Below are 14,648 nucleotides of genomic sequence, written 5' to 3'. Positions count from 1 at the left end.
TAAGGGGGAGAATACAAGTTCAACACTAAAATGCATTTTAACTCAACCAACAGCCTTCAACAGAAAAGTTGGGCCTCATTCACGGACTGTTTTGAACATCTTAAACTTTTTATTTTTCAAAACTATACAAGATGCAAATAAATCAGGTTAATACCTTTCTAATGACTACTTTCACATCCTCATATGATTTTTCTACAATTTATGGTGATTTTTACAAAACTACCTATCATTTCGGAAACGAACTCGGACCAATCTGTGAATATGGGAATTTTCGAACTAGTTAGAGACCACTAAAAATCATAATAAAAATTATGAATAAACTAGACACATTTCCTGAACTCTCAAAGTTTACGGAATCAGATTTCGACTTCATATGATTTTTCTGTAATTTTCTAAAAACAGTACAGAAAAGTTAGAACTGGTTAAACAGTTTTCAATTTATTAACACTTTGTAACATGTTGAGCAAAGTGTATAGCAATAAAATTTCTATGTGTTGAATGTATTTCTTGTTAGTTTAATATCACAAACAGAAATAGTCATTCATGATAGATTTTCATTCACTACAACCATGTATAATAAACTATAATAGGTATAGTTTATGGTTCCTTACACTACAAATACACTACAAAAAGGGGTTCAGTTACACTACAAAAAATGTTTTTCATTCACTCTACATGTAAAGTCATTAACATAAATTGTGAGACACTACTTCATTGTACTCTTAGAGTACGGGTTAAAATTCTTGTAAGTTATAACCAGAGCCTCTTGTTCTTGTAGGGAGAGCGTGATAGTTGTATATAAATCTATATTGGGATTGACAACCCACACCCAAACTGGTTGCAACAGCTCGGCCGGTAGGTCAGGGGTGACAAATGTCATAACATTTCGACGCTTGAAGAACGTCACAGCAGGTCTGTTATGTCATAGTATGGTTGTAACGACTCACATAGGGAGATAATGACATATATAGTTTACGGGACTTCTTATATTAAGAAGGGTTTTATTTATTTAAAATTTTCATGTATCATCATAAGTATGGAAAATACTTGTACATTTCAGTCTTTAGGTCTTAAGGCTACAAAACATTTTATAAGGAAAATATTGGATTTTTTCTTGAACAAACACTACATTTCCAAATAACAGATTTCAACTCTTCATACAAAAGCTTATGAAATCACCAACTTAATTGTTGACACTCTTTCAAAATTACTTGTATTCTCAAGTAATCAATAAAAACAGGTAACTACCAGCTTTTGAGGGTGGAACGCTACGGCGCCAGACAAAACATTTTATCATTATAATGTAATCGATTTTGAAACATGTAACTCATGAAACTATGTAACTTTCTCGATTATATTTATAATGGTTGTATTTACTTTGAGAACTATTATACTCATTGTTGTGATACTATACATGAAGTCCTCCACCCCCAGACGTTTCCACCATCCTTGGTTTGGGGATGTGACATATATCAAACGTATAATGGTCTATATATAATGAATAACACAAATGTATGAAAAAATAAGAACTACAACTTTTAGTAACATAAAAAAATACTAAAACATTCATTATAACATTTATATTAAAAAAGGTCTATATACAATGAATAACAAAAAGTATGAAAAATAAAAATTACAACTTTTAATAACATAAGAACACAAAAATTGTTGGAAAGTGTGTCCAAGGTCATTAACTCTTAGTGATATTTTAATAATAACGGAATCCTCTTGAGTTGCCCTCAAGACTCAAATTAAGTAGAATTAATAAAAGAGGAATTGGTTTACTAATTATTATGGTCTGATAATTAATTATAAACTAATTGGAAAATAATTTGCAAATTAATTAACAGTTTAATTAATAGAAGGGTTGAATATCAATTAATCAATAGTTGATTAATCATGAATATTCCAGAACCCTAGGAAGAAGGGTGGTGGACGGAAATTCCTGTTGGATAAGGGGAATTTTGTTCTTAGGGTTATCCATCCCACATGGGCTTGAGGATAAAACCCTAGAAGGTATCCAAGACTATAAATAGGGTATTAGAGATTCATTCTTCCTTGCTCATTCTTTGGCTTGATTTTTCGCCACTTCTTTCTCCCTCCTTGTTGAAGAACTCTCCTTATAGTTCATCCCCTCCTATTTATTTTTTATTTTACTCTTTTGAGTTCATTGGGTGTGAACCAAGGAGAGGAATTTTGGTTTGGGTCCTCATCATACAAACAAAGGTGGCACGTACGAGGAGTCAAGTGCGAAGATATGTGGCTGCAAAAGAGGTATGCGGTTCTTCCTTGTATTTTTGGTTTTCTAGGGTAGATGTAATTAGTATGAAACCATAGATCCATAGGTTGCATGTACACTTAGGTATATCGTAGTTTTGATTTTTCCGCTACCTAGTTTAGAATGTATTTGATGCGTAGAAAAACCTAACAGTGGTATCATAGTTATTTGTTCATGATTACATTCACCATAGATCCATATTTTCTAAATACTTGTTTGAAATAAAATGAAAGAAACATGATTGAAAATTTTGTAATTGATAAAACCTTTAATCGCAGCTCATGACGTGAGAGCTTGTTGCTCACGACATGAGCTTGCCGGATTAGGGTTTCCCTAATTTTTCATTTTTCAAATTTGAAGGTTTGTTAAATATGGAAAATGTCAAATTTAAAATATTTTAAATTTGGAAAATTGATCAATATTATTTAAATATGATTATTTGAATTTGAATATTTATTTGTTATTTAAATAGTGAATTTAAATATTTAATATTATTTATAATACAGATTTATAAATTTGAATATTAACCCTTCGTGTTTTATTAATTATTAAATTGCGTCATCGCAATTAATTGGAATTAATATTAGACAACTAAATTTAAAGAGATTTAAATTTAACCTTTATATATATATTAGAATTGTATCTACTATATGTAAAAGAAAGTTACAACTAGCGTCATCGCATGATTTAAATATTGACATTGTCAGTCTTACCATGACTAGGCTCACCCATTTCTGATGTAGGGGTTTAAGGAGGTCTCTTTGATTTCTAATGAGGTAGGTGTTAATATGTTTCGCGCTTACCACCCTCACCGCCCTATTGCATTTTGAGAGTGGAGTTACCGAAAGGGTTTGATAGTGGTAATGGTCGATCTAAAAGTATTCCAACTACAAGTATAAAACAAAAATCCCGTTTTATTTAATTAAAAGTGAATCTTATGTTATCTATAAAAATTTCACATTTTCTTTATAACTTGTTGGTGGAGCTCGTGTGGTTAACCGACACATAAATTTGAGAGTATAAGTAGAGAATGATGTGAGACTCATGAATCTCAAGTGTAACTTGAGTTGGGGACCATGCAATTTTGTATGGGTGATTCACCATCTGTTCAATGATCCGCGTCATCCCCATTATTGAATTTGAGATGAATATAATCTGAGATTAACATGTCATTGATAGTGAATGAATCTCAAAGATCTAGGAATTTCGTAGTGATCGAAATTGACAAAGAGCTTTGTTTACCTAAATAACTTTATGGTGTGTTTACAGCATCTCTTTACATATCATGAAGCCAAATATGGATCCTAGCCTTAATTTAATAATTTGATTTAGGGTGATTATTTATTAAGGATTTTATATATTGAAATAATTGGAATCTTATCTTTTGTAGATCTCAATCCCAATCAACAACAACAACAATCCTCCTCTTCCTCCTCCTCCTCCATCAACTCAAAACGCAAGCTTCTTCGCACTGTCATTTCTTAACAAGGAAAGACTCAATGAGGATGGATTCAACTACCTTGATTGGATCAGAACCTTAAGGTTCACGTTGAGATATGAGAACAAAGAGTATGTTCTCGATGATGATGTTCCTGAACTTGGAGAGAATGCTACCCCAAATGAAGTTACTACCTAAAACAAGCATTATGATGAATCGACCAAAGTGTCTTGCCTTATGTTAGCGACCATGGCTTCTGGTCTCTAGAAGAACTTTGAAAATTGGGACACCTTTGAAATAAATTAATAGCTAGAAGAAATGTTCCCGTAGCAAGTTAGGCAGGAACAATTAGAGATTGTAAAGTCCATCATGGCATGTAAATAACAAGAGGGAGCATCTATATGTGTGCACCTCCAAAAGATGAAGTCATACATAGACAAACTTAGGAATCTAGGTGTCAAGCTGCCTAACGAGTTGACCGTTGACATGGTCTTGAACTCGCTTAGTAGTTTATATTCGTAGATCATCTTGAACTTCAATATGAACATGAACAACCTCGATAAGACCTTGATGGAGTTGCATGGCATGCCTAAGACAGCTGAGACGATCATGAAGAAACCCAACAACTCTAACCCTACTGCTCCAGTCTTGGCCACTAATCGTGGTTCTGCTAAATGGAAAGGGGTTTCTCATCCCAAATGAGAGGTAAAGGGCAAGGTCGGATAACCTGACCAAGGTCCTAAGAGAAATGTCCAAGCTGAGATAGCTTCTTCTGTTGATCCAAATGAGGCTACTGCCAGTCAAAGGGATATTGGAAGCATAGTTGCCCTAAATACCTGGAAGACCTTAAGAAGGGCAAAGTCAAGGTGGCTCTAAAACCTACAAGGGATGTTTATGGTCTCCAAAATTCATAAAAAACTTATAGCATAAGTTAGGGTTGAGAGCCAAAATGTTAAATATATAGTTTCCAAAAATCACCTCCCACGTCGTGGCAAATAGGCTCCATGGCGTGGCGACTGCTTAAAACGCGTATCCAACAAGGCATCTTCAGATCGTGAAAAACTAACATGTCATGGTGTGGCTTGGGATCTCCACGTCGTGGTCTTCAAATTTCTAGATATCTTTTGACTCCAATTGACTTGGTCAAAAATTCCAGCTTCCTGCTCCGCAATTGTTTCCTTTTCATCCCGAGCATGTCTTCACTGCTAAAAACATTTTTTAAACATATTAAGTACCTTTTGTCCTATAATGAGCATAATTGTAGCTAAAAGTATTAAGAAAAGGCGCATAGTATATGATTAAATATGCACATATCAACCTTCAGCTCTGATATCATTTTGCCACCCCCAACCTCGGCCGACGGCGGAAGCGTCGAGGGTTGACGGTGGTACATAGATTACCCAAATCACAAAGCATAAACTATAAATACATTTTATTAATAATTGATGTCAATTACAAAAACCTAGGTATCTTCACACGGCTTGTCCTTCCTTGTGTTGATCTCTTCTTCTTCCTATGAATACATACAATTTTGAAAACGTCAACTTGATGTTGGCGAGTTCACAAGTTTAATAGATATTGATAAAACTCTTTTTGAAAACTTTTTAGGATCTTGATTTATGAATAAGAGTATTTTCATTTATCAATTCCTAGGTTTTCCATTTCATCGCTTCAAAATCCTTTTATTTCTTAAAGCTTATCTTTTAGGATGTATAATCAATCCTAATATTCTATATTTTTCTTCTTTCCCTTTTAGGATATTTTACCAACCGTAATGTGTTTTAATATACTTCTAGGATGTTTACCAATCCTAACTGATTAATATATTTCTAGGATGTTTTATCAATCCTAACTTATTATAATATATATTTTTAGGGTATTTTACCGATCCTAATTTATTATAATATATACTATTCGAAGGCGTCCCTCTAGGTAGTTGATTTATTAAGGCTTTCATATTAGTATTACCATGAGCCCCTGTAATCGATGTTGTGGACTAATAATCTCCCCGCATGAAGCCTCATCGGATGTCGGATAATACTTGTACATAAAGAAAGTTATCCTGTCAGGATTGTAGCTAGCAATTGTAGGTGGGGGTGTCAACCCCGTATAGATCTATACATATGTTTCTGGCTCTCATAAGATTAACGATTATAGGTTCCGGGTAGCAAAATTTAATCAGTCTAAGGATGAATAATAAAGCTTACTAACACATTTTACTAACCTTATGTGTTTTATCTTTTAACCTTTTTACATAATAATTTCCGTTTTCCATAATTATCACTATATATATATATATATATATATATATATATATATATATATATATTATAATTATTTATTTGTATACTTCATAATTATTTCCGTATATATCTATTCTTTTACCATATATAATATATACAATAATTATCTTTGATTTGAAAACAGGATATTCGGGCAGCGTAACAATTAGGTACAACGCATATCCATATATTTGGCCATCATTACTTCTAGGTATTAAGTTATCCTAGGAACTTGGCCAACATCACATCTAGGTATAATCTTTTCTTAGAATATCGGAAATCATAACTCTTAGACATAATATCATAACTTACAACTAAATATAGTATCTATGAGCATATTATCCTAAGACTTTATGTTTTTATATAAACTACTAATATATATGAAAATATATTCTAATAAAGGATTTGATAAGTATCTATTCCCCACTTAAAACCTTTATAATAGTAAAATGGGGTCGTGAACTCTCCCAACTAACATGATCAGAGGTATCCTTGCTACTGCATCCGAAGCTTCACTCTATTAGGAAAATTTCCAAGATAGGTCAAGAGAAAGAGAGAGAGATCTTTGAGTTTTTGGGTGTGGAGAATTTAGAAAGTGAGCACTTTTAATTATAGTGCATATGCGTGCGGTGCACCTTGTGCGCATCGTACGCATGACTCGTGGCTCCATCCAAAGCTTTCCACGTGTCACACTTCTGGTGGTCTACATTTCTCTAATCTCAACGAATGTGGGTTTCAGACGTGCGCATCATGCATGGCGCGCACTTCGCGTGCATCGCTAAATTTTCTATAAAAGTTCATATCTTCCTTATATGAATTTTGTTTCCGACCTTCTTTATATATTTGTGTAGCTATCCACTAGTACTACAACTTTCATTAAGGTTGTGTTGGCAAAATTTAACTTTCATTAAGTTTGTGTTGGCAAATTTTAACTTTCATTATTAACCCGCATTTTATTTTTCCAAAAATCATATCTTCTTTATACGGATTTTGTTTTTGGCCTTCTTTATTTCAAAGTTCTTATCTCTCATAGTACTCTAATTTTTTAATGACTTTAGCCAAAACTTAACCAAATCTGTCGTAATTTTGACGTTAATAATGTTAGTTGCGCGATTAATTTTTCTTTTTACAAAAATTATAACAACTCATATCGAAGCCAAATTTGTATAGCATTTATATCCTTGAAACTGTGGTGTTGTGTACTTTCCGAATACACTAACCGTAATTAATAAATGTACAACTTTTGGCCACTCATTTTTTAGCCTACTATTCGTATTCTTCTACTAAGCAAGAGTATACTTGATCATATTTTTCTTTAATATGAATCATTCCTTTTTAAAAACTTTGTTGCTCTAATTGTTTATGTTAGTTCCTAACGATGACCTTTGACGAATTTTCTTTGTTGTTACAAGATGATTCGGTTGTAGTACCGTAGGACGACATTAGGTGGACGAACGTCTGAATTATGTGGAGAGACCAATTGCGATCTTAGATAGGAAGATAAAGATCTTGCGCAACAAGGTGGTAAGCCTAGTGAAGGTGTAGGGGCAGCACCAGAAGGGTTCTGAATGGACTTAGGAACCCGAGGAGGAGATGCACGAGCATTACCCAGAGCCTTTTGTCGCGATGGATTTTGGGGTTGAAATATGATTCAAGTGGGGGAAAGCTGTAACATCGTTAATCCTGGTATGTAATTTCCTTGACCTTATTTTGAATAATTCATTGAAAACCTGAAGAAGCTGGATTTAATTGTAGGAAACACAATGCGCTCAGGTCCATGGGCTGAACGTCTTTTTCGGATTTTGGAGGCTATTTAAGCACCCTTAACCCTTAGGGTTTTCTCATCTCCGACCTCTATCACCCTTTACAATATTCTCAGAAATCCTAGCCCCCATTTCATAGATTTTGTGACATCCCCAATTTCTCGGCCAGAAAAGACCGATTTGTTTATGCTTTGTTTTATAAATCAGAGTGATCGTTTAAAGAAAACGGTTGCGGAATTTGTTCCCAAAATAAAATATGATAACCATTTTATCAAAACATTTCTCGAAAAGAATGTATTTTCATTAAATAATAAAACCTCGGGATGTCATGTTCGTTACAGACCAAAAGCATAAACAATATAAAATAGACCTTACAATAGTTATTCAACTACTGATCTATAATCCAAAATCTCTCGTCAAGTCCGCCGACTTATATTCTTGTGTCATTACCTGTAATGAAAAGAAAACTGAGTGGGTCAGGCTTGGGAGCCTGGTGAGCATATAGGGTTTTCAACCCACAATAATACATTTATTATATTCAATTATCAAACAATCAACCCAAATACCCATCCCCATTATCTTCTTAAGGTTTTACCCTAAGAATCCACTATCCTTCATTCATTCATTCCTAAGGATTTACCTAAGGAATTGGCACGAAGTCCATTGCTGCCAAAGTTTATAGATCAGGTACTAAATCCATAGTTATCAGACGCTAACTCCATAGTCGTCGGGGTTTACTCAAGCGGCGCTAACTCCATAGTCACCAAGGTTCACTTAACAGGCACGAAGTCACATCGTCACCAAGGTTTACTCAATAGGCGCTAACTCCATAGTCACCAAGGTTCACTTAACAAGCGCTAACTCCATAGTCGCCAAGGTTTACTCAACAAGCGCTAACTCCATAGTCGCCAAGGTTCATCAAATAGGCACGAAGTCACATCATCGCCAAGGTTTATACAATAGGCGCTAACTCCATAGTCACCAAGGTTTATCTAATAATAGGCGCTAACTCCATAGTCACCAAGGTTTATCTAACAGCAGGCGCTAACTCCATAGTCACCAACTATCCCATCTACCCATGTTCTACCCAACAATTTTTGTAGATATAAACAGTTATACAGTTTAAATCATTTGACACCTGTATAAAACTCCAAATTCCATGCCCATCTCAAATAGACAAATAACATATAAACACATAGCACGTATTTCATAGCAAATACTTCATATTTATGTGTTAGAAGAAAGTAACTACACACTCGCGCATATAAACAACAATATACTTAATACACTCAAACCATACTTGTATTATTATCGTGTTTATGAAAGGACAGCACTACGACTTGCAGAAGTAGTAATCCACAGCAGATCTGGAAGATCTCCACAAAAATCGAACTTCTCGCGGGCAGAGCTTCGGCTCGGGAACCGCACTTCTCGGGATCTTCGGGATCTCGGGACTTGCCTCGGGGCTAGAGAATAATATCGGGGCTTCGGGGTATTTCTGGCACGCAAAACGATGCAAAACGGGAGAGAGAAGAGAAGAAATTGGCAACCCTAAACGGCTGGCCCTTCAAATCTATTTATAGGGCAAATTTGGCCCTTGCCACGTCGTGGCAACCTTGTTCCACGTCGTGGGTTTGGTCGTCACTGCATGCGTCATCCCAAGTTGCATCTGGGGGCCTCCCGGAGGTGTCAAGACACTTGCCACGTCGTGGCAACCTTGTTCCACGTCGTGGGCTCTGACAGTTTTGGGGTTTCGCGCCCCGAACTTCAGAAATTCATAACTTTCGCATACGAACTCCGTTTTCGACGTTCTTTATATCGACGCGAAGGTGAGATTATGATCTACAACTCTCGTTTAGACTCCATTGGCTAATTTTATGAAAGGTAGTATACACTCACTTGATCAGAAGATGATCGGACAGCACTACGACTTGCAGAAGTAGAAATCCACAGCAGATCTGGAAGATCTCCACAAAAATCGAACTTCTCGCGGGCAGAGCTTCGGCTCGGGAACCGCACTTCTCGGGATCTTCGGGATCTCGGGACTTGCCTCGGGGCTAGAGAATAATATCGGGGCTTCGGGGTATTTCTGGCACGCAAAACGATGCAAAACGGGAGAGAGAAGAGAAGAAATTGGCAACCCTAAACGGCTGGCCCTTCAAATCTATTTATAGGGCAAATTTGGCCCTTGCCACGTCGTGGCAACCTTGTTCCACGTCGTGGGCTTGGTCGTCACTGCATGCGCCATCCCAAGTTGCATCTGGGGGCCTCCCGGAGGTGTCAGGACACTTGCCACGTCGTGGCAACCGTGTTCCACGTCGTGGGCTCTGACAGTTTTGGGGTTTCGCGCTCCGAACTTCAGAAATTCATAACTTTCGCATACGAACTCCGTTTTCGACGTTCTTTATATCGACGCGAAGGTGAGATTATGATCTACAACTCTCGTTTAGACTCCATTGGCTAATTTTGACTTTATTTTTAATATATTATAAGTATATTACTTATATATTATCTTTAGTAGGCGGGGACAGGAAAACTCCGTTCGAAATTCATAACTCCTTCATCTGAACTCCGATTCCGTCCGTCTTTCCGTCGTTGCACTACTATCGATGAGATCTTCAATTCTCATTTAGATCACTAAGGATAGATATCTATCTACCTTAAATTCACTATTTACGTCGCGTTGGGTCGTGCTGGGTCGTGCCGGTTCTGTCGCGAAACATCGACAAGTCATAACTTCTTCGTTATAACTCGGATTTCGGCATTCCTTATATGCACGGAAACCTTGTGACATATACTACAACTTGGTTAAGATTAATCCTTCTAAATAATCTTCCATCAAAAAGTCATTTTTGATGCTTATCGTCTCTAAATTGACTAGCCCTGATCTACAGGCGTTACAGATTTGAGCCTCTCATGTATCCTCTCATCATCTTTAGTGTGTTTTTGGGTGTTTTAGTGTGACGATTCTTGAAAGTTTGTGCTTTGGATCTTGGAATCAAAGGATCTCAACCTTCTTCCACCTTTAGGCCCTTTGTAAGTTACAAAGATCCTTGCTTTTTAGCATTTCACCTTTGGGTTTATGAGATACGGATGTTTTAGTTCATGTGTTGGTGTTTTTGTCCCTCTAATGGTTTGATCTTGGGAATTTAGACAACTCCATGATCTTAAAACCCATCTAGATTTCAGATCTGACCTTATGGTAGAGTTTAGAGAGCATGCATAAGCTCTCTTCACTCCATGCATCATGAAAGTTGCGATTTTGGACCTTTGGGAAAGTAGGGTTTTAGATCTATTGGATTGAAGTGTCTGGATGGATAAAGTTGAAAACTTTATCCATTAAGACGCCGATTCATATCTGAAAGTTGGAAGGATTAACTTAATGGGTTAAGTGGTCTCTGAAGTGGGATGAATCATGAAAAGTGCGACGTTCATTGAGCACAACGCGTCTTTTTGACTTTTCTCAGGCACGTCTGTTTTCATGAGAAACGGCTGACTATTTTGTCATGCAGTTTGTGCGACACATTTTATAGGACGCGACGCGCCTGGTTAACCAATTGTTGACTTTTTTACTTTTTGTTTAAGTTTGACCTTGGATCAAACTTTATGATTTTATGTCATAAACTGAGAATTGACCTTTTATTAATGTATAAGTGGTTTGTGAGACTAACCTTCACATTTTGTTCTGCGAGCTGTAGTGTTGGCAGTTATCCACGAAGTGAGTCTTCTCACTATTCTATGTAGAATACTAAGTATGCTTGTATGTTAGACTCTCTTTATGACTTTTGCATGAAAAACTATGGGGGACCATATTAGGAAAGACTACAGGGGGACTGCAGCAACGAAAGTGATTATAAGATTATGGATGGACCATAACATTCACACGTTTGAAATATACCCTTAGGGTGGGGCCCACTGTTATATGTTACTTGTGATATTGGTATTCTAGGGAACTCACTAAGCTTTGTACTTACGATTTAAAGTTTAAACATTTCAGGTGCTTCTGGTAGCAAAGGAAAAAGTCCGGCCTGATTGCATCACATCCGCCAAAGATTCCACATTTTTTGTTTATTTATTTTAATATGATGACGATTGAAACTTCAAACTTATATTTTGATTGTCTTTTGAGAATAATGTTTGAATGATTGATATATTTAAAAATGAAAAATTCTCTATATTTTGGACTGTTACAGTAATAAATTATGTATTGAAATGATCAATGATGTTTGGATTGAAATTATTCAATAATATATAGATTCATGAATAATGATTCAATCCAATAAAAAGAAATGGTTCTACAAACAATCAAAACAAAAGTGTCAATATTAGGCCATCGAGTGTAGGGGACACGCCATGCAGCGTGGTTCCCATCCACCTCACCACCATCTTCTTCCACACCATTTTTGATGTACCTGCAACGATCACGACACCGCTCGGGTGGTGTGCACGATCGAGGTGAGCTTGCCAAGTGGCCACGAGAGCCGTGAATATATTGAAATGTCCTTACAATTTAAGTATTCTAGCAGTTCTTCGCACCAATCAAATAGTTTGATAAATACATACAATAAAGTACAAGCGTCTGCTTTAAATTTCCTAGGGTTGAAACTACAAGAAATAATGAAAGATGAAGCAATATAAAAAGTTGGATTAATATATACACATTCAATGCAAAACCAAAAATAATAATGATTCATATTCATACGAGGTAGAATATCAAAATAAAGAATCATAAAATATTCGGCGATCGACATAATGATTCATAATCATTACAATGATTAAAAAAATGATTCACTCTCTAAAATGTTGATTAAAAAATATATATACAAAAACATGGTTCATTTTTTATAATGTAACAAACAGCTTCATATGAACATAAATTCAAATACATCCTTCACCGATACATAATTTAATTTAGCTATAATTCCATTAATACTAAAGTCTAAAACACATTGACATGAATGAACATAATACATTTTATGTAACATTCTTCTGATTCCTCCAATTCATATAGTAACAACTTAAACGTCCGAAAATATTATATATATATATATATATTGCACATAAACTATATCAAAATGATTAGAAAAACAATTTAAATGCTAAAAATGCAAATAAATAGTCAACCGTTAGCTCGTTCTTCTAGTAGAGAGTACCTCTCCAATACTGCAATAGTCTCTTCTTTAGCACTGCCCACATAACAAATAAATCCAACTAAGAATTTATGCCAAACAACACGTAACTATTCAACATATATACAAATATATAATCGGATTTGAAAGATTTACCTCCCGGATCTCAAGATCTTGTATTTCCCAATCATAGTAAGGTCAACAATCGTTGACCCTTCACGCCCTGCTGAAAGTACACCACCATCATAAACAAAACGACAGCGTTCCCAAAGATTCTTAAACTCTTTAATATCTAAACTACTCGGTTGTCCACTAAGATTTGCACTTGTTAACGCCAATGCACTTCCACACCCACGAGCAATCATCCTGATAAATTCAAAATCAGGTATCCGAACTCCTACAGTATCCAATCCAGGGTTTAAAGATTTCTCAAGAACACTTGATTCCCCTAAAAATAACAAAAGTTTTAGCCTTGGGCCCACACAGGACAAAATAGAACATATATTCTATTGACTGCATCTATAGAACATAGATTTAAGAAGTATAAACCTCTTGTTAGAACTAGGGTTACGGGTCCTGGAAGGAGATTGTGAAGAAGGCTAAGAGGCAGATGGTTTGTGACAGCAAATCGGCCTATGTCGTTTACATCACCAACACAGATGGCTAAAGGGCTAGTGTGTTTACGTCCTTTGATTTCATATATTCTATTGACTGCATCTGCAGAGCTGTTGCAGCAATGGTTCACGTTAAAGTATATATATTCTATGATGAAGTTGATTGAAGCAAAACGTCGAACACTTCGAGTGCGTCGAGAAATTTGGAGATGTGAAGAAACTTACCAAGCGTCACAAGCGAAACCGTAGAGTGTATCAGTGGGGACGGCTATAACCTTTCCAGTTCTTAAAGCTTTGATTGCTTCATCAGCGTAAGCCTCCGTCGCGGGCCGTACGATCCCAGACGAATTACTTTCAATACCCTTATTACATTTTTCCAAACTCCATGCCATTTTCCTTACTGATACTCCACGAAATCCCTTGTTCTGATGAAGAATTGTTGAAAATCCAAACTTGGGTACACCTGAAATTATACCAAGGTATCCCAAGTTGGGAATTGAAAAAGAGCTCATTTTGAAATAAAACCCACAGTGTATGAAAGAAATTAACGGTTAACGTGAAGAAGAACACCTCGAGAGGTTATCTTTGTAGGGTTTATTGTATTTTTTTTACATAAATAATCTTTCTCTATTGCTGTAGTGTAGTTGCAGCAGATTGTTCGCCGACCACGATGCCTTATTGCCTTTGTCTGTCATAAAGACCGGGTTAGTGTTGAGTGGAATGATATGATAGACACAGAAACAGGATGCCGATTCCTCAATTTTGGAACCAAAAATATATTCTATTCTACTTGTACGTGAATATTTGGAAAAATGGAAGGGCATGAAAGTCTATTTATATATTTTATTAGTGCCAAACACACACATATAGACGTATACTAAGACAAAACTAGCAAGAAACTAGCCAAAAAAAAAAAATACAAACAGAAAAAACAGAAAATAAAAGAGACAGCATCATAAGAAACCGATAGGTTCATTAGATCATTTCTCCTAGCATAGAGAGTTTATTTTTCCCTTATGTTTTATCCACGTAAAAACCAGCGCCATAGTTTGGTCTATCACTTTCACAGGGGAAAGTTTCACCTTCTTGAAAATTGCTTCGTTCCTTGATCTCCAAAGATTTCATAAAGTCGTCATTAGAATCA

The 14,648-nt window shown here is 35.9% G+C and overlaps 1 protein-coding gene across 3 annotated transcripts; it reads right to left on the bottom strand.

Annotated features, from left to right (window-relative positions):
* Nucleotides 1-12,663: 12,663 nt before the first annotated feature.
* Nucleotides 12,664-14,367, bottom strand: LOC111900650 (uncharacterized). Of its 3 annotated transcripts, XM_023896533.3 has the most exons (5): nucleotides 14,075-14,350; nucleotides 13,730-13,967; nucleotides 13,440-13,615; nucleotides 13,047-13,338; nucleotides 12,664-12,947 (listed from the first exon to the last, which is right to left on the bottom strand). In XM_023896533.3, the coding sequence occupies exons 2-5, from the start codon at nucleotides 13,894-13,896 to the stop codon at nucleotides 12,881-12,883; spliced, it is 702 nt and encodes a 233-aa protein (XP_023752301.1). In that variant the 5' UTR covers nucleotides 13,897-13,967; nucleotides 14,075-14,350; the 3' UTR covers nucleotides 12,664-12,880. The 3 variants fall into 3 exon arrangements, with proteins under 3 accessions (XP_023752301.1, XP_023752299.1, XP_042751464.1); XM_023896531.3 differs by having other exon boundaries at nucleotides 13,730-14,350; XM_042895530.2 differs by lacking the exon at nucleotides 13,440-13,615 and having other exon boundaries at nucleotides 13,047-13,256; nucleotides 13,730-14,367.
* Nucleotides 14,368-14,648: the final 281 nt, after the last annotated feature.

The sequence above is a fragment of the Lactuca sativa genome, chromosome 5, assembly GCF_002870075.4.
Source record: "Lactuca sativa cultivar Salinas chromosome 5, Lsat_Salinas_v11, whole genome shotgun sequence".
Taxonomy (NCBI): Eukaryota; Viridiplantae; Streptophyta; class Magnoliopsida; order Asterales; family Asteraceae; genus Lactuca; species Lactuca sativa.
The sequence above is the reverse complement of the archived record's forward strand: the minus strand, read 5'-3'. Positions and strand labels throughout refer to the sequence as shown.

Coding starts and splice junctions, on each gene's coding strand:
- LOC111900650 (XM_023896531.3), bottom strand. CDS start 14,016: ATGAGCTCTTTTTCAATTCCCAACTTGGGATACCTTGGTATAATTTCA. Junction 13,616..13,729: donor GGTTTCGCTTGTGACGCTTG/GTAAGTTTCTTC, acceptor TTGCTGCAACAG/CTCTGCAGATGCAGTCAATA. Junction 13,339..13,439: donor AACCCTAGTTCTAACAAGAG/GTTTATACTTCT, acceptor TGTTATTTTTAG/GGGAATCAAGTGTTCTTGAG.